General features: G+C 47.0%; 1 protein-coding gene across 4 annotated transcripts in view; it reads left to right on the top strand.

Moving 5' to 3' along the window:
• Positions 1-27,500, top strand: part of LOC112231273 (disks large homolog 4-like) — a 117,280-nt gene that overhangs the window by 77,778 nt on the left and 12,002 nt on the right. For 3 of the 4 annotated variants that reach the window (XM_042311432.1, XM_042311430.1, XM_042311431.1), the window contains exons 4-8: positions 16,824-16,877; positions 17,332-17,382; positions 17,554-17,678; positions 23,519-23,688; positions 23,998-24,134. In XM_042311432.1, the coding sequence (XP_042167366.1) occupies positions 16,824-16,877; positions 17,332-17,382; positions 17,554-17,678; positions 23,519-23,688; positions 23,998-24,134 (537 nt within the window). Of the gene's footprint in view, positions 1-1,065; positions 2,053-16,823; positions 16,878-17,331; positions 17,383-17,553; positions 17,679-23,518; positions 23,689-23,997; positions 24,135-27,500 lie in introns of those variants that run through there. The other variant, XM_042311433.1, reaches the window with a different exon arrangement.

Genomic DNA, 27,500 nt, shown 5'->3' with positions numbered 1-27,500 from the left:
ACTTCCTCCAAGTTTGAGCAGTTTGCCACCAAGGAGCAACGTAATTGGCTGACTCTTGCCGCTAGAGACACAGCAATAGGATGATTGCCAGACCCAGACATTGCACAGTGTTTCCCACTGCATCTCTCACTCAGGCACCCCTCCCTCTCTCTTTCTCTTTAGGGATCTCTCCCTCTGTCTCTCCGTCTCTCTCTTAGTGTTCCATCGCTGTCTGTGTTACTGTCCATGGTGCTGACTTCATTGGCTGCAGCAGAGTGGGTGGAGAGCTGGTGAAGAGGAGAGGAGGGATGGACACAGACAGAGGAGAGAGAGAGATAGGGGGTACAGAGAGGGGAAGAGAAACAAACAGAATATTGAATTAAACATTAAATATGTGTTCTCTGTTCCCAGCGCTGCTCTAGTGAAGTGGCATCCCTGTAGAGTCAGGTCCTATTGGGAAAGCCTGGAGCAGTGGAGCACTGTTAAGCACAGCTCAGACAGACTGACTGACAGACTGACAGGTAGACAGACCGAGAGACAGACAGAGAGACTAGGGCTGCATGGTGGCAGAAAGAAAATGTTGCCTGCCAGAGAGGAATAGCTCATTGGAATACTGCGTGTCGGCAGCATGTGGCCAACACAGTAATGACTGCGCAGCTGATTGGCATTGGAAGTGCAACCTACTGTGCTGCATTGGTAGAACACTGTGTAAACTGCTAGGCTGATACAGTGGGTTGCTGCTATGTTGTTTAATTGATGAGTGGTGCAGAGATTATAGTTTGAACTGACTACAGGGATATGAAATATGTATAACCAAGCACATATTGCAGTGTGTTTAACTTTAGATTAAAATATCAATTTAGGTTTGTTTATTACTGCTTGTTCCAAAGCTTAGTCACCACTCCCTCTTCAAACATAAACACAACTCTACCCTCTTTAAACACAAACAAACACCACTAACACCATCAACACCCCTCCCCTGCCATCAAACCTCCCCTTTTCCTTCCCCTGGGGTGGGAGGGGGCAAAGCAGCCGCAGCAGCATAAACTGCATCTCAGTGAGCACAGTACAGGGTGGGGAGCATGGGATATTCACTCAGAGAGAGAGAGAGACTACAGCGGGCTGTTCTAAAACAGAGGATGGAGCTCGAATGGAGAGAACAGTCGCGCTCCTCAGAATATAGAATAACGGAACACATTTTAGATATGCAGGGACTCATGTGTTTAGAGCTTGTTTTCACAAATTAGATGCAACCATATTCAGTGTGACTTGAATGGAAAATAAGTATCCCTGTCGTAGGCTGTTCGTAGGCTGTGCTATTTATTTTTGGTCCATATTTCAATTGACAGCTGTTCCAAATAGCACTATTTTTGATATTTGAGATGTAGGCTAATTATTAGACAGGCAGGTAGGCTACAATTCCACTCAAGCTGCCGTCTTCCTCAAAGGAACGACTCCACACTTGGATTACACAGCAGAGGGAGGAAGGAACGCTGTTGACAGAGTCCCAACTCTACTCAGCCTCTCCCAACTTATTTTGGTTCCCAGACTGTGATTTCGGCACCCCCGGATCAAAAAAAATCTGTTTTGGAATGTAAAGCCATCTGCGTTCCTAGCCCAATGCTTGATATCAGCGGTATTGTTGAGATATTTGGCTTTCGATTGTTTTACATGAGTTGAATGTTCATGTTTAGTAGGCCTATGGGGTTATTTTAAAAAGCATATTTAACTTATATTGAGATATTCCCCGGCTATACGGATACTCCTAATAATGTAGGCATGTGGCAGAGACTGCCTTGATATCATCTTTGATATCATAAGTGTTTATGCATTTGTCATATTTTTTGGAGAGGAAACGCCCCTTCAGCGCACCCCCTCTCTTCCTCTCTGCCACCCACTCACCCGGCTCGTCCATCATTTTTTGAAGGTGAACAGTGTTTGTTAGGTTCCACACGGCGGCTCAGTGCTCAGCACTCAGGCAGGATGTTCGTCTCGGTGTGGTATGCCAAAAAAATGGGTCGGCGATTCATCGACAACGTCCGGAAAGCCAAGAAGCATCCGCACCATATAATGGTAGGCACCAAGTGAACATAGTGGTTGACTGACTCCTCTGATGACAGTCAGATCCAGCTATGTCATATTGCTATTGTGGTATTGTGGTTTCTGTGGTTAAATGGTGTGTGAAAATTATCAAAATGGAAAATTGTGATTTGTGATCATTACTAGGGAAATATATTGGCTTTTTTGTCATGTTTAACATGGACATCCATTTACATCTTTGCTGCACCTTGAGTGATGGTGTATTCTGAAGAATCATACATAAACTGCTTTATGTACTCATAATACTTAGTTTGGTCCATGTCTGGTCTGACACTTGGAGTCTGGCTCTCATCTAAAGCATTCTTTGTAACCAGTTTCATTAGGGTTTTCAACTCTCTGCCCAGAATGTGAAAAGATAAGGAGAAATAAGAGGCTCAATTTGTTGAGTGAGACTTTTCTCAACTCAGTGAACTCGTGGAACTAATAGCATGGATGGTTTCTCTTATGGTGACAGGAATGTAGTTTTTTTTAATACATTTGCTAATATCGGCACTCACCAACATGAAGCTTGGATTTCCGGAATGAGGATATTTGTTGCCACACATTTGGTTCCTGAGAAATATGTGTGAATCACAGACCCTGTGTCCCAATCATGTGAACATAACCTCCTTTGTAGCTCCTCTGTCTACACTGTGTCAGTGTATGCTGGTATTTCAGGGAGTATATAGTCTCTATAGTTCTCACCATCCTCTGAGTCCCTCGCTGCCAAAGGTGCTTTAACAAAGTACTGAGTAAAGGGTCTGAATACTTTTTTGATTTGAATACGTTTGCAAAAATGTCTAAAAACAGTTTTTTGCTTTGTCATTATGCGGTATTGTGTGTAGATTGATGAGGGGAAAACGATTTAATCAACTTTAGAATAAGGCTGTAATGTAACAAAGTGTGGAAAAGGTGAAGGGGTCAGAATACTTCCCCAATACTGTTACAGTTCTCAATATCCTCTGAGTCCCTTCTATGTGATGCTACGCATGTGTCATTTACCGTTTCAGTGTGCAATAATGTGTCGCTGGCCCTTATCTCTCCCTACCTCTCTCTCAAACACACAGCTTTACAGCCATTTACACACCGTATTTGTTTTCTGTGGAAGTGCATAAGGGGCTTTCATAAATGACGGTGTGTGAATGATGTCCCGTCAAAATGAACCCCTGTAACATCCCCATTGCACACACACACACACACACACACACACACACACACACACACACACACACACACACACACACACACACACACACACACACACACACACCTGTGTGGATCTGCTGCCATTCCCTCCCTTCCCCCACATCTATCTCGCCCTCTCTCATCCCCCCACATCTATCTTGCCCTCTCTCATCCCCCCACATCTATCTCATCCTCTCTCATCCCCTCACCTTCCTCTCCTCCTGTCCTTCTTTGGGCAGAGCTGTGCTGCCCTCAGGTCAGGGCCAGTCTGGAGTGTACTTGCCTCTTCTGTTCCTGTCTCTACTGCTATTGTTCGTTCTCTCTCTCTTTCTCTCTTTCTCTCTCTCTTTCACTCTCGTTCTCGTTCTCGCTCTCTCTCTCTCTCTCTCTCTCTCTCTCTCTCTCTCAGCATCTGTTTACCCTGATTTTCCCCCTTAAACAGAGTACACATTTAGACACAGCAACTACAGAAATAGAAACCAATCTCTAGTTGCCTGACTGACTGCATAATCAGTGCTGTTCTGGAAGATTACAACACTCCAATGGAAGCATCTGACTGTTGATACTCATGTGTTTATATTGCAATATGAATGGTATTCCATATGAAGCACTGAAAATAATTGACGGTTGTTGTTGGGAGAGATAGTGAGGGTTTGTGTAAGTGGGTAAGTGGATTTGTGTGGGTTTGTGTAAGTGAGTAAGTGGGTTTGTGTAAGTGATTGAGTGGGTGTGTGTAGGTTTGTGTAAGTGAGTGAGTGGGTTTGTGTAGGTGAGAGAGAAGGTTTGAGTGGGTTTGTGTAGGTGAGTGAGAAGGTTTGTGTGGGTTTGTGTGGGTTTGTGTGGGTAAGTGGAGCGTGTTGGCATAGCTTTTAGGTTAATTGTGATTCATTTTGTCTTGACTGACTGAAGCCATTAGATAAGTTGCGTTCTGTTTGCTTGATAAATCGTTGAGGGTGTTGGAGCACATTATTATGACTCTGCTTAGCTGTTGGCTTATGTAGAGCCACATTGCTTATACCACAGCTACAACATACAGCTAGTTAATGAAACATCTGACAGAGACCAGAGGTATTACCCGAGTTAGCCTGTAAGATCATTATCATTTGAAGTGATACATTTTCATTTTCTTCTAAAATCTCTCTGTAGTCTTGAAGACAATATCCGCTGACATAACAGCATTGTTCCCTAATTTTGTTAAAAATACCTTTTTCCCACTGCTGGGTTGGGGTTGTGCATTAACAACATACAGTTGAAGTAGAAAGTTACAAACACTTAGGTTGGAGTCATTAAAACTTGTTTTTCAACCACTCCACAAATGTCTTGTTAACAAACTATAGTTTTGGCAAGTCGGTTAGGACTTCTACTTTGTGCATGACACAAGTCATTGTTCCAACAATTGTTTACAGACAGATTATTTCACTTATAATTCACTGTATCACAATTCTAGTGGGTCAGAAGTTTACATACACTGAGTTGACTGTGCCTTTAAACAGCTTGGAACATTCCAGAAAATGATGTCATTGCTTTAGAAGCTTCTGATAGGCTAATTGACATCATTTGAGTGAATTGGAGGTGTACCTGTGGATGTATTTCAAGGCCTACCTTCAAACTCAGTGCCTCTTTGCTTGAGATAATGGGAAAATCAAAAGAAATCAGCCAAGACTTCCACAAGACTGGTAGACTTCTACAAGACTGGTTCATCCTTTGGTGCAATTTCCGCCTGAAGGTACCATGTTCATCTGTACAAACAATAGTACGCAAGTATAAACACCATGGGACCACGCAGCTGTCATACCACTCAGGAAGGAGACTTGTCTCCTGGAGATGAAAATACTTTGGTTCGAAAAGTGCAAATCAATCCCAGAACAACAGCAAAGGACCTTGTGAAGATGCTGGAGGAAACAGGTACAAAAGTATCTATATCCACAGTAAAACAAGTCCTATATCGACATAACCTGAAAGGCCGCTCAGCAAGGAAGAAGCCACTGCTCCAAAACCGCCATAAAAAGCCAGACTACGGTTTGTAACTGCACATGGGGACAAAGATTGTTACTTTTTGGAGAGATGTCCTCTGGTCTGATGAAACAAAAATAGAACTGTTTGGCCAAAATGACCATCGTTATGTTTGGAGGAAAAGGGGGAGGCTTGCAAGCCAAAGAACACCATCCCAACCGTGAAGTACGGGGGTGGCAGCGTCATGTTGTGGGGGAGCTTTGCTCCAGGAGGGACTGGTGCACTTCACAAAATAGATGGCATCATGAGGGAGTAAAATGATGTGGATATATTGAAGAAACATCTCAAGACATCAGTCAGGAAGTTAAAGATTGGTCGCAAATGGGTCTTCCAAATGTACAATGACCCCAAGCATACTTCCAAAGTTGTGGCAAAATGGCTTAAGGACAACAAAGTCAAGGTATTGGAGGGGCCATCACAATGCCCTGACCTCAATCCTATAGAGAATGTGTGGGGAGAACTGAAGAAGCGTGTGCGAACAAGGAGGCCTATAAACCTGACTCAGTTACACCAGCTCTGTCAGGAGGAATGGGCCAACTTTTTGTGGGAAGCTTGTGGAAGGCTACCTGAAGCGTTTGACCCAAGTTAAACAATGTAAAGGCAATGCTACCAAATACTAATTGAGTGTATGTGAACTTCTGCCACTGGGAATGTGATGAAAGAAATAAAAGCTGAAATAAATCGTTCTCTCTTACTATTATTCTGACATTTCACATTCTTAAAATAAAGTGGTGGTCCTAACTGACCTAAGATGGAATTTTCGCTATTTTCGCTTAAATGTCAGGAATTATGGAAAAACTGAGTTAAAATGTATTTGTATAAGGTGTATGTAAACTTCTGACTTCAACTGTATTTCTAGAGTTTCAGAAGGGAGCATTCTAGTCTCCCCTGCAAGTATAGACATGCTCTCTAGTGCATCCTGATCCTCAAGTGAGCGATGATCAATCTGTGGAGAGACAGAGCAGAAATAAAAGGAATGTTTTGTTTAAAGGGTAGCAGCCGTCGATCGCTTTCTTAATGAAAGCTCCGTTGATTCTACCTTTCCTCCAAGCTCTCTCTCACTCTCTCTCTCCTCTGCTGTCTTTCTCCCTGTCTCTGTCTCTTTTTCATTCTCTCCACTGTTCCCCTTGCTGTCTCTCTCTCTGCTCCCCTGTTGAGGCCTGGTAAAAGCCTGCTGGTCAGCATATTTAGGCTAGCTGTGTATTCATATTTCAGCACTCTCTGACGCCTGGCTCTAATTTGATGTTAAAACATTTAAACTCTAGGGAGGTAGTGAGCATGAGGAGTTATTTTTAGCTGTTTGCCGGTGAACTACCTTTCACCTTTGCCTCTGCAGCAGATTGATTGACGTAACACTGTCTTTTACATCATCACCTAAACCTGCACACTGGCTCCACACTTCCTACTCTATAGCAGGTGTATACGTCAACAATACACAGAGCAAAATGTAGCCTTGCAAACACACACATCCGCTCAATCAGTTATACAAACGAACAAAACACATATTCACTCAATCGCTCTGTTTATCTCTCTCAAACTCTCTTTCTCTCTAAATCTCTCCTTTTCTCTCTTTTTTTCTCTCTATCTCACTTTTCTCTCTCTTGTTCTGTCTTTCTGTCTCTCTTTCTCTGTCTATCTCTCTTCTCTCTTCTTTGTAATGGCTCCAGGGTATTGTGAGTCTAGAAATCAAGCAATCACATCCCACAACTCCAACCCCTTATCTGTCCTCCACAGTCAGTCCTCTCTGTGGGGCGAGGCTCTCCTTCATCTCTCAGGGCTCCCAGTCTCGGTGTGTTTGTGGTTTGCCTTCACCCCTTGTCCTCTGGTGATTACTGCTTCTTGTTTGGATCCTGTCAGCCTACAGAGTGCTGGACAGTGGAGTGTGCTGGATTGGATCTCAGCATGCTCTCCTATGGGGAAAGACAGGGCCAGAAGTGAAACGTTCGACTGTTAGAGAACAGTGGTGATCAGGGTTGGGGATAAAGCTTGGGTTTAAAAGACTGCTTAAGTAAGATGTTCATTTAAGAATTAGTGTCAGGATCAGTATTCTGGGCTGTGAGCTTTTGATTCAGAGGTTCCAGTTTGTGGCTAAAGGTCAAGACTCAGGAGTTTGATATTGGACAAGGGATGACAGGGTATATCAGGAGTTTGATATTGGACAAGGGATGACAGGGTATATCAGGAGTTTGATATTGGACAAGGGATGACAGGGTATATCAGGAGTTTGATATTGGACAAGGGATGACAGGTTATATCAGGAGTTTGATATTGGACAAGGGATGACAGGTTATATCAGGAGTTTAAGTTTAACAGTGAAGGGCCTCCCGGGTGGCGCAGTGGTCAAGGGCGCTGTACTGCAGCGCCAGCTGTGCCATCAGAGACTCTGGATTCGCGCCCAGGCTCTGTCGTAACCGGCCGCGACTGGGAGGTCCTTGGGGCGACGCACAATTGGCCTAGGGGGAGGCTTAGGGAGGGGTTGGCCGGTAGGGATGTCCTTGTCTCATCGCGACTCCTGTGGCGGGCCGGGCGCAGTGCGCGCTAACCAAGGTTGCTAGGTGCACAGTGTTTCCTCCGACACATTGGTGCGGCTGGCTTCCGGGTTGGACGCGCGCTGTGTTAAGAAGCAGTGCGGCTTGGTTGGGTTGTGTATCGGAGGACGCATGACTTTCAACCTTCGTCTCCCCCGAGCCCGTAGGGGAGTTGTAGCGATGAGACAAGATAGTAGCTACTAAAACAATTGGATACCACGGAATTGGGGATAAAAAGGGGCAAAATTGATTGAAAAAATGTTTGTATAAAAAAAAAAGTTTAACAGTGAAGGTTTGGGGGCGGCCTGGAAAAGAAAGACGATGGGAGAGTAGGTGGAGTAAAATATATGTGGGCGACTGTTAAATTCCCTACATCCAGCCTCCCACTTCCTGACAAAGAACAGCTAGGGAGTCTCCTATAAAACCCCTGTAGGAGGACTGTGTGTATTAGGGGTTGTATACTAACTGCACAAGGTATGTTCCTCAGCCTGGATATATAGGATACTTTTGACACGTCAGATGGTAGCTGGACGTGTTTGGCCCAGTTAAAAGGCGTTAGCGGCTCTGTGCAGCCATACAGTAACAGAAGGTGACACAGACTCAAGGCAGGAGGAGAGATGTAGGCCGACCCTGGGATGAAATCCCTGCAGTAGGAATACAGATCCTTTTTGAGTTATAAAGTTATTTTTTTAATCCGGCCCGGATCTGTCCAAATGGTTTGATTAGCCTATAGAGTAACTTAGTACTGCATGTGAGTGGTCTTTAGCTTATAGTTTGTGTGGCCTGCAATTTACTGCTAGAATTGTAAGTAATGCAGGTTTTGAGTGGTTTAGCTGTTTGGTTTTGAGGTTGTGAACCTGGAATAGAGATAAGGGAGAGGCTTTATAACACCTACACTCCAATATGTTCTCAATGTATCTGACTGCTACGGGATATGAGCCTTACTGGTTATTGTCATTGCGGCCCTCCCCTCTCTCTCTCTCTTTCTCTCTCTCTCTCTTTCTCTCTCTCTCTCTCTCTCTCTCTCTCTCTCTCTCTCTCTCTCTCTCTCTCTCTCTCTCTCTCTCTCTTCTCTCTGTCTCATTCCTCTCTCTCTCTTCTCTCTGTCTCCTTCCTCTCTCTCTCTCTTCTCTCTGTCTCCTTCCTCTCTCTCTTTCCCCTCTCTCTCTCTCTCTCTCTCTCTCTCTCTCTCTCTCTTCTCTCTGTCTCCTTCCCTCTCTCTCTTCTCTCTCTCCTCTCTCTCTCTTCTCTCCTATCTCTCTCTCTCTCTCTCTTCTCTCCTCTCTCCTCTCTCTGTCACTCTCTCCTCTCTGTCTCCTCTCTCTCCTCTCTGTCTCCTCTCTCTCTCTGTCTCTCTCTCTCCTCTCCCTATCCTCTCTCTCCTCTCTCTATCCTCTCTCTCCTATCTCTATCCTCTCTCTCTCTCTCTCTCTCTCCTCTCTCTGTCTCTTCTCTCTCTCTCTCTCTGTCCTCTCTCTCTCCTCTCTCTCATCTCTCTGTCTCCTCTCTCTCCTCTCTCCCTCCTCTCTCTCCCTCCTCTCCTCTCTCTGTCTCTCTCTCTCTCTCTCTGTCTCCTCTCTCTCTCTCTCTCTCTCTCTTCTCTCTCTCTGTCTCCTCTCTCTCCTCTCCCTCCTCTCTCTCTCCTCTCCTCTCTCTCTCTCTCCTCTCTCTCCTCTCTCTCCTATCTCTATCCTCTCTCTGTCTCTCTCTCTCTCCTCTCTCCTCTCCTCTCTCCTCTCTCTGTCTCTTCTCTCCTCTCTCTATCTCTATCCTCTCTCTGTCTCTCTCTCTCCTCTCTCTCTCTCTCTCTCTGTCTCTTCTCTCCTCTCTCCTCTCTGTCTCCTCTCTCTGTCTCCTCTCTCTCCCTCCTCTCTCTCCTCTCTCTGTCTCCTCTCTCTCTCCTCTCTCTCTCTCCTCTCTCTGTCTCTCTCTCTCTCTCTCTCTCTCTCTCTGTCTCTCTCTCCTCTCTCTGTCTCTCTCTCCTCTCTGTCTCCTCTCTCTGTCTCTTCTCTCTCCTCTCTCTCTCTCCTCTCTCTCTCTCTCTCTGTCTCTCCTCTCTCTCTCTCTCTGTTTCTGTCCCTCTCTCTCCTCTCTCTTCTCTCCTTCTTTCTCCTCTCTCTCTTTCCTCTCTCTCTCTCCTCTCTTTCCTCTCTCTCTCTATCATCTCTCTCTCTCCTCTCTCTCTCCTCTCCCTATACTCTCTCTCTCCTCTCTCTCTCTCTCTCTCTCTTCTCTCTCTCTCTCTCTCCTCTCTCTCTCTTCTCTCCTCTCTCCTCTCTCTGTCTCTCTCTCCTCTCTGTCTCCTCTCTCTCCTCTCTGTCTCCTCTCTCTCCTCTCTGTCTCCTCTCTCTCCTCTCTGTCTCCTCTCTCTCCTCTCTCCTCTCCCTATCCTCTCTCTCCACTCTCTATCCTCTCTCTCCTATCTCTATCCTCTCTCTCTCTGTCTCTTCTCTCTCTCCTCTCTCCTCTCTCTGTCTCTCTCTCATCTCTCTGTCTCCTCTCTCTCCTCTCTCTCATCTCTCTCTCTCATCTCTCTCTATCCTCTCTCTCTCCCCTCTCTCTCCTCTCTTCTCTCCTCTCTCTGTCTCCTCTCTGTCTCCTCTCTCTCCTCTCTCTTTCTCCTCTCTCCCTCCTCTCCTCTCTCTCTCCTCTCTCTCTCTCCTCTCTTTGTCTCTTCTCTCCTCTCTATGTCTCCTCTTCTCTCTCCTCCTCCCTCTCTCTCTCCTCTCTCTATCCTCTCTCCTATCTCTATCCTCTCTCTGTCTCTCTTCTCTCCTCTCTCTCCTCTCTCCTGTCTCTGTCTCTCTCTCCTCTCTCTCCTCTCTGTCTCCTCTCTCTGTCTCCTCTCTCTCTCTCTCTCTCTCTGCTCTCTCTGTCTCCTCTCTCTCTCCTCTCTTTGTCTCTTCTCTCCTCTATGTCTCCTCTCTCTCTCTCTCTCTCTCTCTCTCTCTCTCCTGTCTCCTCTCTCTCTCCTCTCTCTCCTCTCTCTGTCTCCTCTCTCTTCTCTCTCCCTCTCTCTCTCTCTTCTCTTTGTCTCTTCTCTCCTCTCTCTCTCCTCTCTGTCTCCTCTCTCTGTCTCCTCTCTCTCTCCTCCTCTCTCTCTCTCTCTCTCCTCTCTCTGTCTCCTCTCTCTCTCTCTCTTTGTCTCTTCTCTCCTCTATGTCTCCTCTCTCTCCTCTCTCTCTCTCTTTCTCCTCTCTCCTGTCTCCTCTCTCTCCCTCCTCTCTCTCCTCTCTCTGTCTCCTCTCGCTCTTCTCTCTCTATCCCCTCTCTCCTCTCTCTTCTCTTTGTCTCTTCTCTCCTCTCTGTCTCCTCTCTCTGTCTCCTCTCTCTCCTCTCTCTCTCCTCTCTCCGTCTCCTCTTTCTCCACTCTCTCTGTTTCCTCCCTCTTTGTTTCCTTTCTCTCTCTTTCCTCTCTCTGTCGCCTCTCTCTCTCTTTCCTCTCTCTCTCTCCTCTCTCTTTCCAACAGCAATTAATTAAGAGCCTAACAAGCTGCATTAATGAGTCTGTTTGGGCGTATGGGAGGGAGGGGGAGGAGGGGGAGGAGGGGAAGGAGGGGGGCTGCAGAGATAAGTTAAACTTTTATGTTGGGACAGATGTTCTGTCTTTAGGTAAGTGAATGAAGAGAGAGAGAGAAATAGAGAGAGGACAGAATGAGTGTGGTACAGTAGCCAATAAGGAATTGAAATGGGGTTTCTGGCTTATGTCCAGGTGAAGATGACATCATCCCTCAGGCGTCCTCTGCTCCATTAGTAAAACTGTGTGTCTCGGCTTAATGCCTCATCACCATACAGATAGATGACCACGCACTAAATTGAGATGGAAGGAAGACTTCTACTCTAGACTAGAGATGTAGAGCAGCAGGTAGCCTAGCAGTTAAGAGTGTTGGACCAGTAACCGAAAGGTCGCTGGTCTGAATCCCCAAGCCAACTAGGTGAAAAATCTGTCAATGTGTTCTTGAGCAAGGCAATTGCCCCTAATTGCTTGTGTAAGTCACTCTGGACAAGAGCATCTCCTAAATGGCGACAGTAAGATGACACAGATAATGAGCATATTTCTTGATCTGATCTCAAGTGCCTCTCTCCCTCTTGTCTTTTCATGATTGCATTGCATATTCTCTGCATCATAGCATATTACTGTATCTCACCCCATAGTTACAGCATAGGAAGCAATAAGCCCTTCCAAGCAGTTCCTTCTAGTAATGCTAATTCTAAAGGAATCCCATAGGAATATTTCTGGAAAGTACAGAGAACTGTACATGAAATGCCTGACAGTTTCAATGTACTGCCCAAATGGAGCTGTCAGTGTCAAGAGTTAAGAGCGGATTGATCCGGTGATGCTTCAGATGATGTAATAGACGTAGTGGAAAGGATTTCTACTCCCCTGTTGTTTTTGCTATGATGTTCTATGCCATATAGCTAGAACTTTAGGCCATCGGAATGAACATCCAGGTTACCATGGAGATTAGCTTTCCTCCGAGCCTCAGAGGCTCCAGTGGCTGATGCTACTTTATTCTGTAGCCATGGTAGCGGCGGTCAGTACAGGAGCGAGGGATGGAGTGGGCCAAACCTCCAGAGAATGAATACAAACTGTCTGTACAGCGAGAACATGTGACATTTCAGTAGATGCAGTATGTGCTGTAATAGCAGCATGGAGAAAGAGGAATGTTTGGATAGAGTCCGAATTTAAGGGATGGAGATGGAATTATCGAGATATGCGATATATCTGGGACTCATTGGAACAGTGTGATTGTCTGTGTGTGGGGGTTGTGTGTGTGAGAGAGTGTCTGTGTATCTCTCTGTGGGCTGTCGGTTGTGTGAAGGTCGGCAGGCTGGTTTCATGCTGCTGCTGCTGTTGTTTGCTGCTCTGTAAGCACTTTGGATGCACTCTGTCTCCCTCATGCTAATCAGGGAGGGACAAAATAACACAGAGAGAGAGATGGCAGAATATTCTCTAAGGAGTACAGCATGCTGCACCCCCTCTTCTGACATCAGATGGGGAGATGCAACAGTCATTATTTTGGAGAGAGAAGCAGTGAGGGGAGAGAGCTGAAAGGGATGAAGGGAGTTCAAAAGAGAGAAAGAGAGAGACCGAGATATAGAGAGATGGAAGTAAAATCCCCACCAGACAGAGTGTAGTCTCTGTCACTGTACAGGACGAGCCTAAACCATCCTGATGCCAATAGGCCTGGCATGTCATTGACTTGTTATCTTGTCAATTGTTGTGTTGGTGTATGTGTCGAACTGCTTTGCTTTATCTTGGCCAGGTCGCAGTTGTAAATGAGAACTTGTTCTCAACTGGCCTACCTGGTTAAATAAAGGTGAAATAAAAAATGTAAAATTACAAAATTAGCATGTCCCTGATTAATGACACCTAGTCTGCTGAAAATAGATGTCCTGCCCATTGGTCTCAGCTTTCAGATGGGCTCTGCTCTGCTCTGGTCTGCTCTGCTCTGGTCTGCTCTGGTCTGGTCCGGTCTGCTCTGGTCTGCTCTGGTCTGCTCTGGTCTGCTCTGGTCTGGTCTGGTCTGGTCTGCTCTGCTCCGGTCTGCTCTGGTCTGCTCTGCTCTGCTCTGCTCTGGTCTGCTCTGGTCTGCTCTGCTCTGCTCTGCTCTGGTCTGGTCTGGTCTGCTCTGCTCTGGTCTGCTCTGGTCTGCTCTGGTCTGGTCTGCTCTGCTCTGGTCTGCTCTGGTCTGCTCTGGTCTGCTCTGCTCTGGTCTGCTCTGGTCTGCTCTGGTCTGCTCTGCTCTGGTCTGCTCTGGTCTGGTCTGCTCTGCTCTGCTCTGGTCTGCTCTGGTCTGGTCTGCTCTGCTCTGCTCTGGTCTGCTCTGGTCTGGTCTGCTCTGGTCTGCTCTGGTCTGGTCTGCTCTGCTCTGGTCTGGTCTGGTCTGGTCTGCTCTGCTCTGGTCTGGTCTGCTCTGGTCTGCTCTGGTCTGCTCTGGTCTGGTCTGGTCTGCTCTGCTCTGCTCTGGTCTGCTCTGGTCTGCTCTGCTCTGCTCTGGTCTGGTCTGGTCTGCTCTGCTCTGGTCTGCTCTGCTCTGGTCTGCTCTGGTCTGCTCTGGTCTGCTCTGCTCTGGTCTGCTCTGGTCTGCTCTGGTCTGGTCTGCTCTGGTCTGGTCTGCTCTGCTGGTCTGCTCTGGTCTGGTCTGGTCTGGTCTGCTCTGCTCTGGTCTGGTCTGCTCTGGTCTGGTCTGGTCTGTCTGCTCTGGTCTGGTCTGCTCTGCTCTGGTCTGGTCTGCTCTGGTCTGCTCTGGTCTGGTCTGGTCTGCTCTGGTCTGGTCTGCTCTGCTCTGGTCTGCTCTGGTCTGCTCTGCTCTGGTCTGGTCTGCTCTGGTCTGGTCTGCTCTGGTCTGGTCTGCTCTGCACTTCTCACAGGTCATCAGTGACACAACATGCATCCGGAGGCTTTGTAGAACTCGGAGCGAGAGGAACCACATGGATTGCCTTGAAAGCTGGCATCTCTGTTAGATGTCGCTTCGATGTTGCCTTTCATGATGGTGTTATGAAATGACTACAAACCCTGAATGTATTCATAGAAGCATGTCACAGAATGTTGCCAATGTGACACTGACCCAGGGCTTTGCTAGATAACGTTGACTCATAGGAAAGAGATGCAATGTCGGGGCCTTGTGGCTGGGGTCTTGTGGCGGGGGCCTTGTGGCTGGGGCCTTGTGACTGGGGCCTTGTGGCGGGGGCCTTGTGGCTGGGGCTTTGTGGCTAGGGCCCTGTGGCTGGGATTTTGTGGCTGGGATTTTGTGGCTGGGGCTTTGTGGCTGGGGAATTGTGGCTGGGGCCTTGTGGCTGGGGTCTAGTGGCTGGGGTCTTGTGGCTGGGGTCTTGTGGCTGGGGCCTTGTGGCTTGGGCCTTGTGGCTGGGGTGTGGAGCAGTCAGTGTGTGTCAGGCAGGACATGTCACAGGGACTGTTTGTGGTGTTGTCATCATCATTGGGCTCTAAAATGGCCGTGGCTGTGACTGTAGGGCCTGCCTGCCTGCCTGCAGAGAGGCTCCACAGTCTGAGCAGGGCAGACTGACTCCATGCCTTCTTATCCCGAGGAATCACTCAAACACTATCCCACTGTACAGACAGAGGGTCGAGACAGAAAAATATTGTATATGCCACAAGGCCATGGCCCTAAATATTCTGTGTGTGTGTGTGTTGTGTGTGTGTGTGTGTGTGTGTGCGTGCGCAGTGAGTGCGCGTGCAGTGAGTGCATTTGTGGGCTAACATTTTCTCTCCTCTCTCTCTCTCCCTTACCTTCACACTCTCTCTCTCTCTCTCTCTCTCTCTCTCTCTCTTCTCTCTGTCTCCTTCCCCTCTCTCTCTCCCTTACCTTCACACTCTCTCTCTCTCTCTTCTCTCTGTCTCCTTCCTCTCTCTCTCTCTCTCTTCTCTCTGTGTCTCCTTCCTCTCTCTCTCTCTCCCTTACCTTCACACTCTCTCTCTCTCTCTCTCTTCTCTCTGTCTCCTTCCTCTCTCTCTCTCTCTTCTCTCTGTCTCCTTCCTCTCTCTCTCTCTCTTCTCTCTGTCTCCTTCCTCTCTCTCTTTCCCCTCTCTCTCTCCTCTCTCTCTCCTCTTTGTTTCCCCCTCTCTCTCTCTCTCTCTCTGTTTCTGTCCCTCTCTCCTCTCTCTTCTCTCCTTCTTTCTCCTCTCTCTCTCTCTCTCTCCTCTCTCCTCTCTTTGTCTCTTCTTTCTCTCTCTCCTCTCCCTATCCTCTCTCCTCTCTCGCTCTCCTCTCTCTGTCTCTTCTCTCTCTCTCCTCTCTCCTCTCTCTGTCTCATCTCTCTCCCTCTCTCTCTCCCTCACTCTCTCCCTCACTCTCTCTCTCCCTCACTCTCTCCCTTACCTTCTCTCTCTCGCTCTCTCCCTCTCTCCTCTCTCTCGCTCTCTCCCTCTCTCCTCTCTCTCTCCCTTACCTTCTCTCCTCTCTCTCTCCCTTCTCTCTCTCTCACTCTCTCTCTCTCTCTTCTCTCTGTCTCCTTCCTCTCTCTCTCTCTCTCTCTCTCTCTCTCTCTCTCTCTCTCTCTTCTCTCTGTCTCCTTCCTCTCTCTCTTTCCCCTCTCTCTCTCTCTCTCTCTCTCCTCTTTGTTTCCCCCTCTCTCTCTCTCTCTCTCTCTCTCTCTCTCTCTCTGTTTCTGTCCCTCTCTCCTCTCTCTTCTCTCCTTCTTTCTCCTCTCTCTCTCTCTCTCTCTCCTCTCTCCTCTCTTTGTCTCTTCTTTCTCTCTCTCCTCTCTCTCTCCTCTCCCTATCCTCTCTCCTCTCTCTCTCTCTCTCTCTGTCTCTTCTCTCTCTCTCCTCTCTCCTCTCTCTGTCTCTCTCTCCTCTCGCTGTCTCCTCTCTCTGTCTCATCTCTCTCCTCTCTCTCTCTCCCTCACTCTCTCCCTTACCTTCTCTCTCTCGCTCTCTCCCTCTCTCCTCTCTCTCTCCCTTACCTTCTCTCCTCTCTCTCTCCCTTACCTCCTCTCTCTCTCCCTTCTCTCTCTCTCTCCTTACCTCCTCTCTCTCTCCCTTCTCTCTCTCTCTCTCTCTCTCTCTCTCTCTCTCTCTCTCTCTCTCTCTCTCTCTCTCTCTATCTCTTCTCTCTCTCTCCTTCCTCTCTCTCTTTCCCCTCTCTCTCTCTCCTCTCTCTCTCCTCTTTGTTTCCCCTCTCTCTCTCTCTCTGTTTCTGTCCCTCTCTCTTCTCTCTCTGTCTCCTCTCTCTGTCTCATCTCTCTCCTCTCTCTCTCCTCTCTCTCTCTCCCTCACTCTCTCCCTCACTCTCTCTCTCTCCCTCACTCTCTCCCTTACCTTCTCTCTCTCGCTCTCTCCCTCTCTCCTCTGTCTCTCCCTTACCTTCTCTCCTCTCTCTCTCCCTTACCTCCTCTCTCTCTCCCTTCTCTCTCTCGCCCTCTCCCCCTCTCTTCCACTCCCTCTTTCTCTCCCTCTTTCTCTCCCTCTCCCTCTCTCTCGCCCTCTCCCCCTCTCTCTCCCTCTCTCTCCCTCTCTTGCCCTCTCCCTCTTTCTCTCCCTCTTTCTCTCCCTCTCCTTCTCCCTCTCCCCAGGGAAATTCTCCTCCAGTGATGGTGAACACTGACACACTTGACGGCTCCCCCTACGTAAGGCTCATACTCCCACTGTACTGCATTATTTACAGCAGAGCACTGGTTGATTGGTCATCATCCTTCACAATCCTCATCCCATATGTTAAATAATGTCACTTTAATAGTGTTTACATATCTTACAATACTCATATCACATGTACTCTATATACTGTATTTATATCTACTACACCTTGCCTATGCCGCTCGGCCATCGCTCATCCATATACTTATATATATTCTCATTCACTCCTTTAGATTTGTGTATAAGGTAGTTGTTGGGGAATTGTTAGATGACTTGTTAGATATTACTGCACTGTCGGAACTAGAAGCACAAGCATTTTGCTACACTCTCGTTAACATCTGTTAAACATGTGTATGTGACCAATACAATTTGATTTGATTTGTTGTTCTCCTCATAGACTTTATAATCACTCACTGAAAGTTTGCTGGCACTGTGTCTTCCTCGCAGGTCAACGGGACAGAGGGGGAAATTGAGTATGAAGAGATTACACTGGAAAGAGTGAGTGTCTTTTCAACAGATTACTGGAATGGTGCCAACATGGTGTGAAAGCCTTAATATCATCATCCAACAACCAATCAGGGACAGCCACATTAAAATGTATGTCATCTAGTACAGTTTGGTCTGTAATAGTCACCAGGTTTGATAGTGTACATTATGGTGTGTGTTCAGGGTAACTCAGGCCTGGGCTTCAGTATAGCTGGGGGGACAGATAACCCTCATGTTGGTGATGACCCCAGCATCTTCATCACCAAGATCATCCCTGGAGGAGCTGCGGCCCAGGACGGACGGCTGAGGTACGCCACTAACTACTGTACCTAACGCAGCTAACATCCCCACCTCTTCACCCCCCTCAAGTTGTCAATCCCAACCTTGACTCTCAGTGGACATACATTCACACATCCATAGGCACACTTTTGTGTGTACACACGTGAATATTCACAGGCTCAAGCATACATACGCAAATGCACACAGACACAAACACAGACACAAACAAACCCACAACTTCTACGAGGGAGAAGTACCAACCCCCCCATACATCTCCTTCACAGGCTGCATTCACTCAGTCAGCCAGACAGACACTTTTCCCCACTGAGCCCACTCATCACAGAGGAGCTGTCTAAATATAGTCCCCTCCCCTCCCTTTGTTCCCTCCTCTTCACCCTACCCAGACCCTCAGTACTGTACCACACTCCACCATCCATCCCTGTGTCAGCCCTGGACTAGGGGCTGGTCCAGACTCCCACTCTCTCCCTCACAGCCCTGTCCATTACTGAAGGAATTGAACATGGCATTTAAAGAGCACAATTGGGATTGTAAAAGGTATCAGAGGAGATGAATATCACACGTCTACCACATTAGTCATGGCTGGCTGTGCTACCTCCATCCAAATCACACTTATCCTTACTCAGACATGTCATATTTCTCTCAATGTTATAGAACATTCTGTAGCTTTGAATGTAATAAAGGACAGTGAGAGTCACTAAAATGTGCTGAAATATGCCTCTAATATCAACATTTAGCAGTGTAAATTTAGTGTGTTCCTCGAATGAAGCAAGATGGTATTTAAGAAGCAGTGTTTTCATGGTGGGTGATTATGCAAAGGCAGGTGTCAGAATGTAACTTTAGGAACAGGTGACGTAATGGACAAGGTCATAACAATGTCCGTTCCTGAATATTAATGAGCACCAAGGTTTTGAAAAATGTGAATCACATTATGGTGCTTGAAAAGCCTCTGCTATGTATCAACATACTCTGAGGACCTCAAAATGAGCTGACGCTGAGCCATACGGCTGGTGGACTGACTGACTGACTGACTCACTGAGCCATAGGGTTGGTGGACTGACTGACTGACTGACTCACTGAGCCATAGGGTTGGTGGACTGACTGACTGACTGACTCACTGAGCCATAGGGCTGGTGGACTGACTGACTGACTGACTCACTGAGCCATAGGGCTGGTGGACTGACTGAGCCATGGGCTGGTGGACTGACTGAGCCATAGGGCTGGTGGACTGACTGAGCCATGGGCTGGTGGACTGACTGAGCCATAGGGCTGGTGGACTGGCTGACTGACTTAGCCATGGGCTGGTGGACTGGTGACTGACTGAGCCATAGGGCTGGTGGACTGACTGAGCCATAGGGCTGGTGGACTGACTGACTGGCTGACTGACTGAGCCATAGGGCTGGTGGACTGACTGACTGTCTGACTGACTGAGCCATAGGGCTGGTGGACTGACTGACTGAGCCATAGGGCTGGTGGACTGACTGACTGACTGACTGCCATAGGGCTGGTGGACTGACTGACTGGCTGGGCCATAGGGCTGGTGGACTGACTGAGCCATAGGGCTGGTGGACTGACTGACTGACTGACTGACTGACTGACTGACTGACTGACTGAGCCATAGGGCTGGTGGACTCACTGACTGACTGAGCCATAGGGCTGGTGGACTGGCTGACTCACTGACTGACTGACTGACTGACTGACTGACTGATCCATAGGGCTGGTGGACTGACTGACTGACTGAGCCAAAGCGCTGGTGGACTGGCTGACTGACAGCCATAGGGCTGGTGGACTGACTGACTGACTGACTGAGCCATAGGGCTGGTGGACTGACAGCCATAGGGCTGGTGGACTGACTGAGCCATGGGCTGGTGGACTGGCTGACTGACTGAGCCATAGGGCTGGTGGACTGGACTGACTGACTGAGCCATAGGGCTGGTGGACTGACTGAGCCATAGGGCTGGTGGACTGACTGACTGGCTGACTGACTGAGCCATAGGGCTGGTGGACTGACTGACTGACTGACTGTCTGACTGACTGAGCCATAGGGCTGGTGGACTGACTGACTGAGCCATAGGGCTGGTGGACTGACTGACTGACTGAGCCCATAGGGCTGGTGGACTGACTGAGCCATAGGGCTGGTGGACTGACTGACTGACTGACTGACTGACTCACTGACTGACTGAGCCATAGGGCTGGTGGACTGACTGACTGAGCCATAGGGCTGGTGGACTGACACTGACTGACTCACTGACTGACTGAGCCATAGGGCTGGTGGACTGACTGACTGACTGACTGAGCCATGGGCTGGTGGACTGACTGACTGACTGACTGAGCCATAGGGCTGGTGGACTGACTGACTGGCTGAGCCAAAGCGCCGGGCTGGTGGACTGACTGAGCCATAGGGCTGGTGGACTGACTGACTGACTGACTGGCTGAGCCATAGGGCTGGTGGACTGACTGAGCCATAGGGCTGGTGGACTGACTGACTGACTGACTGACTGGACTGACTGAGCCATAGGGCTGGTGGACTGACTGACTGACTGACTGAGCCATAGGGCTGGTGGACTCACTGACTGACTGAGCCATAGGGCTGGTGGACTGGCTGACTCACTGACTGACTGACTGGCTGACTGACTGATCCATAGGGCTGGTGGACTGACTGACTGACTGAGCCAAAGCGCCGGTGACTGTCTGACTGACTGAGCCATAGGGCTGGTGGACTGACTGACTGAGCCATAGGGCTGGTGGACTGACTGACTGACTGAGCCATAGGGCTGGTGGACTGACTGGCTGACTCACTGACTGACTGAGCTGTAGGGCTGGTGGACTGACTTACTCTCTACCTACCTTATGGACAAAAAAATGTAAAAAATAAACATGTTTTTTCAAGAGTCGGACACATAAATTCCTCACGTTTGAAATTTTGTTTCCACGTGTTTATTTTACGCCACTTCCAGATACATACAGTGGGGCAAAAAAGTATTTAGTCAGCCACCAATTGTGCAAGTTCTCCCACTTAAAAAGATGAGAGAGGCCTGTAATTTCCATCATAGGTACACTTCAACTATGACAGACAAAATGAGAAAAAAAATCCAGAAAATCACATTGTAGGATTTTTAATGAATTTATTTGCAAATTATGGTGGAAAATAAGTATTTGGTCAATAACAAAAGTTTATCTCAATACTTTGTTTTTTACCCTTTGTTGGCAATGACAGAGGTCAAATGTTTTCTGTAAGTCTTCACAAGGTTTTCACACACTGTTGCTGGTATTTTGGCCCATTCCTCCATGCAGATCTCCTCTAGAGCAGTGATGTTTTGGGGCTGTTGCTGGGCAACACGGACTTTCAACTCCCTCCAAAGATTTTCTATGGGGTTGAGATCTGGAGACTGGCTAGGCCACTCCAGGACCTTGAAATGCTTCTTACGAAGCCACTCCTTCATTGCCCGGGCGGTGTGTTTGGGATCATTGTCATGTTGAAAGACCCAGCCACGTTTCATCTTCAATGCCCTTGCTGATGGAAGGAGGTTTTCACTCAAAATCTCACGATACATGGCCCCATTCATTCTTTCCTTTACACTGATCAGTCGTCCTGGTCCCTTTGCAGAAAAACAGCCCCAAAGCATGATGTTTCCACCCCCATGCTTCACAGTATGTATGGTGTTCTTTGGATGCAACTCAGCATTCTTTGTCCTCCAAACACGACGAGTTGAGTTTTTACCAAAAAGTTATATTTTGGTTTCATCTGACCATATGACATTCTCCCAATCTTCTTCTGGATCATCCAAATGCTCTCTAGCAAACTTCAGACGGGCCTGGACATGTACTGGCTTAAGCAGGGGGACACGTCTGGCACTGCAGGATTTGAGTCCCTGGCGGCGTAGTGTGTTACTGTTGGTAGGCTTGGTTACTTTGGTCCCAGTTCTCTGCAGGTCATTCACTAGGTCCCCCCGTGTGGTTCTGGGATTTTTGCTTACCGTTCTTGTGAGCATTTTGACCCCATGGGGTGAGATCTTGCGTGGAGCCCCAGATCGAGGGAGATTATCAGTGGTCTTGTATGTCTTCCATTTCCTAATAATTGCTCCCACAGTTGATTTCTTCAAACCAAGCTGCTTACCTATTGCAGATTCAGTCTTCCCAGCCTGGTGCAGGTCTACAATTTTGTTTCTGGTGTCCTTTGACAGCTCTTTGGTCTTGGCCATAGTGGAGTTTGGAGTGTGACTGTTTTAGGTTGTGGACAGGTGTCTTTTATACTGATTACAAGTTCAAACAGGTGCCATTAATACAGATAACAAGTGGAGGACAGAGGAGCCTCTTAAAGAAGAAGTTACAGGTCTGTGAGAGCCAGAAATCTTGCTTGTTTGTAGGTGACCAAATACTTATTTTCCACCATTAATTTGCCAATAAATTCATTAAAAATCCTACAATGTGAAATCTGGATTTTTTTTCCTCATTTTGTCTGTCTTAGTTGAAGTGTACCTATGATGAAAATTACAGGCCTCTCTCATCTTTTTAAGTAGGAGAACCTGCACAATTGGTGGCTGACTAAATACTTTTTTGCCCCACTGTATGTTCTACAATCCAGGAACCGACCAGGACTGACCCTGCTTAGCTTCAGACACAAACCAGCCGTGGGATGCAGGGTGCAATGTTGCTGGAAGGAATGTGCCAAAACTTGCAAGTAGAAAAAAGGCAGCAAAAGCAAAGGCCAGGGTCACATAACCAGGGTCACATAACCAGGGTCACATAACCAGGGTCACATAACCAGGGTCACATAACCAGGGTCACATAACCAGGGTCACAACCAAAGACAGGGACAATTCAGGAAAGAGGGAGTTTATTTTCATTTTATTGCGTTATCATAAAAAAGTTTTCACTGAAGAAAAAAAATGTGTCCATTTGTAGTTAATTTGTTCTCGCATTTCAAAATAAATTCTTTGCAATATTTTCTTCTGCTTTCAATGTCATTATTTTCTGTCTGGACGTACAACAAGATTATGCCACCACTGGAACGTGATCCATTAACCTGCCCAATGTTTTTTATTTTGTCCAATGTTCCACCAATGTCTCGCAAAATAGTTCCATTTTGCTGCATTGGGGAAAGATGTGGTCACACTAATTCCACTGTTGGAAACATTGCTACTGAAACATGTTAACACCATCTTTTCACATGTGAGGAGAATAACATTATTTCAACCCCACATGTCAATCTGCAATTCTACATGTGAAAGTGAGATTTTCACAGTTGTAGTTTTCTTACATGTAAAACCGCAAATCTGATTTTCACTTTCACATGTGGAATTTCAAGTTCATCTGTTATTAAAAACAATCTAATTTGCTGTTTTATATGTCAAACTTTCACGTGAAAATCTCACTTTCACATGAAAATGTGGCGTTAACATACGAACTCTAAATGTAATACCTGTGAAAATATGGTTTCACTTGTGAAATGTAAGCTCAGCATGTGAAAACAGATATTTCACGTGAGAGAATGTGATTTCACATGTGAAACTGAAAATTTGACTTGTTTTTTGTAAGGGTCTGACTGATTGGCTGGCTGGCTGACTGACTCTGACTGCTCCTCTCTCTGGGTAGTTAGAGTGATAGAGTGAAGGCCAGCCCAGCTGCAGCAGGACACGTGCCACAGGACAGGAGGATGGGGCCAAGAGAGTATTCTGTAACAGAGATGATGGTGCACAGGGTCATCTCAAACAGAGGAGAGAATAGGAGAGATGTCAGAGGAGGAGAGACATTGTTTTGGGGTATTATTCTGTGTGTCAGACTCGTCACTAACTATACACCTCTTTCTCGCTCTTTTCTCGTTCTCTCTCTCTCTCTCTCTCTCTCTCAGTGTGAATGACAGTATCCTGTTTGTAAATGATGTTGATGTGAGGGAGGTGACCCACAGTCTGGCTGTAGAAGCTCTGAAGGAGGCGGGGGCCATCGTCCGCCTCTACGTGCTGCGCAGGAAACCAGCCGCAGAGAAAGTTACAGAGATCAAACTCATCAAAGGGCCCAAAGGTACAGCTCAGTTTAGGTTTCTGTTTGTATGCTTACATATTTGTGTACCTGTCGGTTATTATTTACATTTACATTATCTTACATCTTTCTTCCTACCTCCGTCTCTCTCTCACATGCTCTCTCTCCTTCTCTTTCTCTCCCTCTCTCTTTCTCTGTTTCTCTCTTGCTCTCTCTCCTCTCTCTTTTTCTCTCCCTCCTTCTGTTTCTCTGCCTCTCTCTTGCTCTCCCTCTCTCTCTCTTTCTCTGTCTCCCTCTCTCTCTCTGTTTCTGTCTCTCTCTCTCGCTCTCTCTGCCTTATCCTGTCCCTAGGTTTAGGTTTCAGCATCGCTGGAGGAGTGGGTAACCAGCACATTCCAGGAGACAACAGCATCTATGTCACTAAGATCATCGAGGGTGGAGCTGCTCACAAGGACCAGCGGCTGCAGATAGGGGATAAAATACTGGCGGTCAGTCCAGACGGACGGACGGACGGACGGACGTTCAGTTCAGTTCAGTTCAGTTCAGTTCAGTTCAGTTCAGTTCAGTTCAGTCAGTCAGTGTAGAGGATCACTTTGACATGCCAACACATTTAGTCTACTTCAGTAGCTTAGGTGCATTAAGAGCCTAGATAAATTACAGTTTTATTTTTCACAGCCTAAGATTACTTTCATTAATATCGGAATAGATGTGTGAGATGGGCGAGTTATTTAATTCACTTCAGCACTGCTGCTGCTGTCTGCACTGTGTGTCACTACTGCCATCTCTTGGACCATGGAGCAATTGCAGCTGAGTGTGAGGTTAGACTCAATATGGACTCAATGCAGAAGCTACAAAATGTTGTAGGTGGCCCTGCCAAATGGAGCCTGGTCCACTGCTTCATGTCCTAACGAGCCATGACATCATACCAGTCATGTAGAATAGCTTCAAATCCTTCCCAACGAGCCATGACATCATACCAGTCATGTAGAATAGATTCAAATCCTTCCCAACGAGCCATGACATCATACCAGTCATGTAGAATAGCTTCAAATCCTTCCCAACGAGCCATGACATCATACCAGTCATGTAGAATAGATTCAAATCCTTCCCAACGAGCCATGACATCATACCAGTCATGTAGAATAGATTCAAATCCTTCCCAACGAGCTATGACATCATACCAGTCATGTAGAATAGATTCAAATCCTTCCCAACGAGCCATGACATCATACCAGTCATGTAGAATAGCTTCAAATCCTTCCCAACGAGCCATGACATCATACCAGTCATGTAGAATAGATTCAAATCCTTCCCAACGAGCCATGACATCATACCAGTCATCTAGAATAGCTTCAAATCCTTCCCAACGAGCCATGACATCATACCAGTCATCTAGAATAGCTTCAAATCCTTCCCAACGAGCCATGACATCATACCAGTCATGTAGAATAGCTTCAAATCCTTCCCAACGAGCCATGACATCATACCAGTCATCTAGAATTGCTTCAAATCCTTCCCAACGAGCCATGACATCATACCAGTCATCTAGAATAGCTTTAAATCCTTCCCAGTCATGTAGAATAGCTTTGAATCCTTCCCAGTCATGTAGAATAGCTTTAAATCCTTCCCAGTCATGTAGAATAGCTTTGAATCCTTCCCAGTCATGTAGACTAGCTTTAAATCCTTCCCAGTCATGTAGAATAGCTTTAAATCCTTCCCAGTCATGTAGAATAGCTTCAAATCCTTCCCAACGAGCCATGACATCATATCAGTCATATAGAGTAATTTAGAATAGCTTCAAAACCTTTCCAGAGAGTCATGACACCATATCAGTTATGTAGAATATATTCCAAACCTCCTCAGAGAGAAGCATCACTTTGACATGTCAGTGACTGGGAAGCTTTATAAATGCCTGTCAGCACACCAGGAGCTATTTTACTGCATCTCTGATGTACAGGTTACAAACATCTCTGATGTACAGGTTACAAACATCTCTGTGTCTGTGTTCAGGTGAACAGTGTGTGTCTGTGTGTTCAGGTGAACAGTGTGTGTCTGTGTGTTCAGGTGAACAGTGTATTCAGGTGTACAGTGTGTTTAGGTGAACAGTGTGAACAGTGTGTTCAGGTGAACAGTGATTAGGTGAACAGTGTGTTCAGGTGAACAGTGTGTGTCTGTGTGTTCAGGTGAACAGTGTATTCAGTGTGTAGGTGAACAGTGTGTTTGTGTTCAGGTGAACTTAGGTGAACAGTTCAGGTGAACAGTGTGTTCTGTGGTGAACAGTGTGTGTCTGTGTGTTCAGGTGAACAGTGTGTTCAGGTGAACAGTGTGTGTCTGTGTGTTCAGGTGAACAGTGATGTGTCTGTGTGTTCAGGTGAACAGTGTGTTCAGGTGAACAGTGTGTGTCTGTGTGTTCAGGTGTGAACAGTGTGTTGAACAGTGTGAACAGTGTGTTCAGGTGAACAGTGTGTGTCTGTGTGTTCAGGTGAACAGTGTGTGTCTGTGTGTTCAGGTGAACAGTGTGTGTCTGTGTGTTCAGGTGAACAGTGTGTGTCCAGGTGAATAGTGTGAACAGTGTGTGTCTGTGTGTTCAGGTGAACAGTGTGTTCTGTGTGTTCAGTGAACAGTGTGTGTCTGTGTGTTCAGGTGAACAGTGTGTGTCTGTGTGTTCAGGTGAACAGTGTATTCAGGTGTACAGTGTGTTTAGGTGAACAGTGTGAACAGTGTGTTCAGGTGAACAGTGATTAGGTGAACAGTGTGTTCAGGTGAACAGTGTGTGTCTGTGTGTTCAGGTGAACAGTGATTAGGTGAACAGTGTGAACAGTGTGTGTCAGGTGAACAGTGAACAGTGTGTGTCTGTGTGTTCAGGTGAACAGTGTGTGTCTGTGTGTTCAGGTGAACAGTGTGTGTCTGTGTGTTCAGGTGAACAGTGTGTGTCTGTGTGTTCAGTGTGAACAGTGTGTTCTGTGTGTTCAACAGTGTGTTGTTCAGGTGAACAGTGTGTGTCTGTGTGTTCAGGTGAACAGTGTGTGTCTGTGTGTTCAGGTGAACAGTGTGTGTCTGTGTGTTCAGGTGAACAGTGTGAACAGTGTGTCTGTGTGTTCAGGTGAACAGTGTGTGTCTGTGTGTTCAGGTGAACAGTGTGTGTCTGTGTGTTCAGGTGAACAGTGTGTTGAACAGTGTGTGTCTGTGTGTTCAGGTGAACAGTGTGTGTCTGTGTGTTCAGGTGAACAGTGTGAACAGTGTGTGTCTGTGTGTTCAGGTGAACAGTGAACAGTGTGTGTCTGTGTGTTCAGGTGAACAGTGTGTGTCTGTGTGTTCAGGTGAACAGTGTGTGTCTGTGTGTTCAGGTGAACAGTGTGTGTCTGTGTGTTCAGGTGAACAGTGTGTGAACAGTGTGTGTCTGTGTGTTCAGGTGAACAGTGTGAACAGTGTGTGTCTGTGTGTTCAGGTGAACAGTGTGTGTCTGTGTGTTCAGGTGAACAGTGTGTGTCTGTGTGTTCAGGTGAACAGTGTGTGTCTGTGTGTTCAGGTGAACAGTCAGGTGAACAGTGTGTTCAGGTGAAGTGTGTGTCTGTGTGTTCAGGTGAACAGTGTGTGTCTGTGTGTTCAGGTGAACAGTGTGTGTCTGTGTGTGAAGTCAGGTGAACAGTGTGTGTCTGTGTGTTCAGGTGAACAGTGTGAACAGTGTGTTCAGGTGAACAGTGTGAACAGTGTGTGTCTGTGTGTTCAGGTGAACAGTGTGTGTCTGTGTGTTCAGGTGAACAGTGTGTGTCTGTGTGTTCAGGTGAACAGTGTGTGTCTGTGTGTTCAGGTGAACAGTGTGTGTCTGTGTGTTCAGGTGAACAGTGTGAACA

The sequence above is a fragment of the Oncorhynchus tshawytscha genome, linkage group LG33 (genome assembly GCF_018296145.1).
Source record: "Oncorhynchus tshawytscha isolate Ot180627B linkage group LG33, Otsh_v2.0, whole genome shotgun sequence".
Taxonomy (NCBI): Eukaryota; Metazoa; Chordata; class Actinopteri; order Salmoniformes; family Salmonidae; genus Oncorhynchus; species Oncorhynchus tshawytscha.
This window is presented reverse-complemented; position numbering and strand designations above follow the sequence as displayed.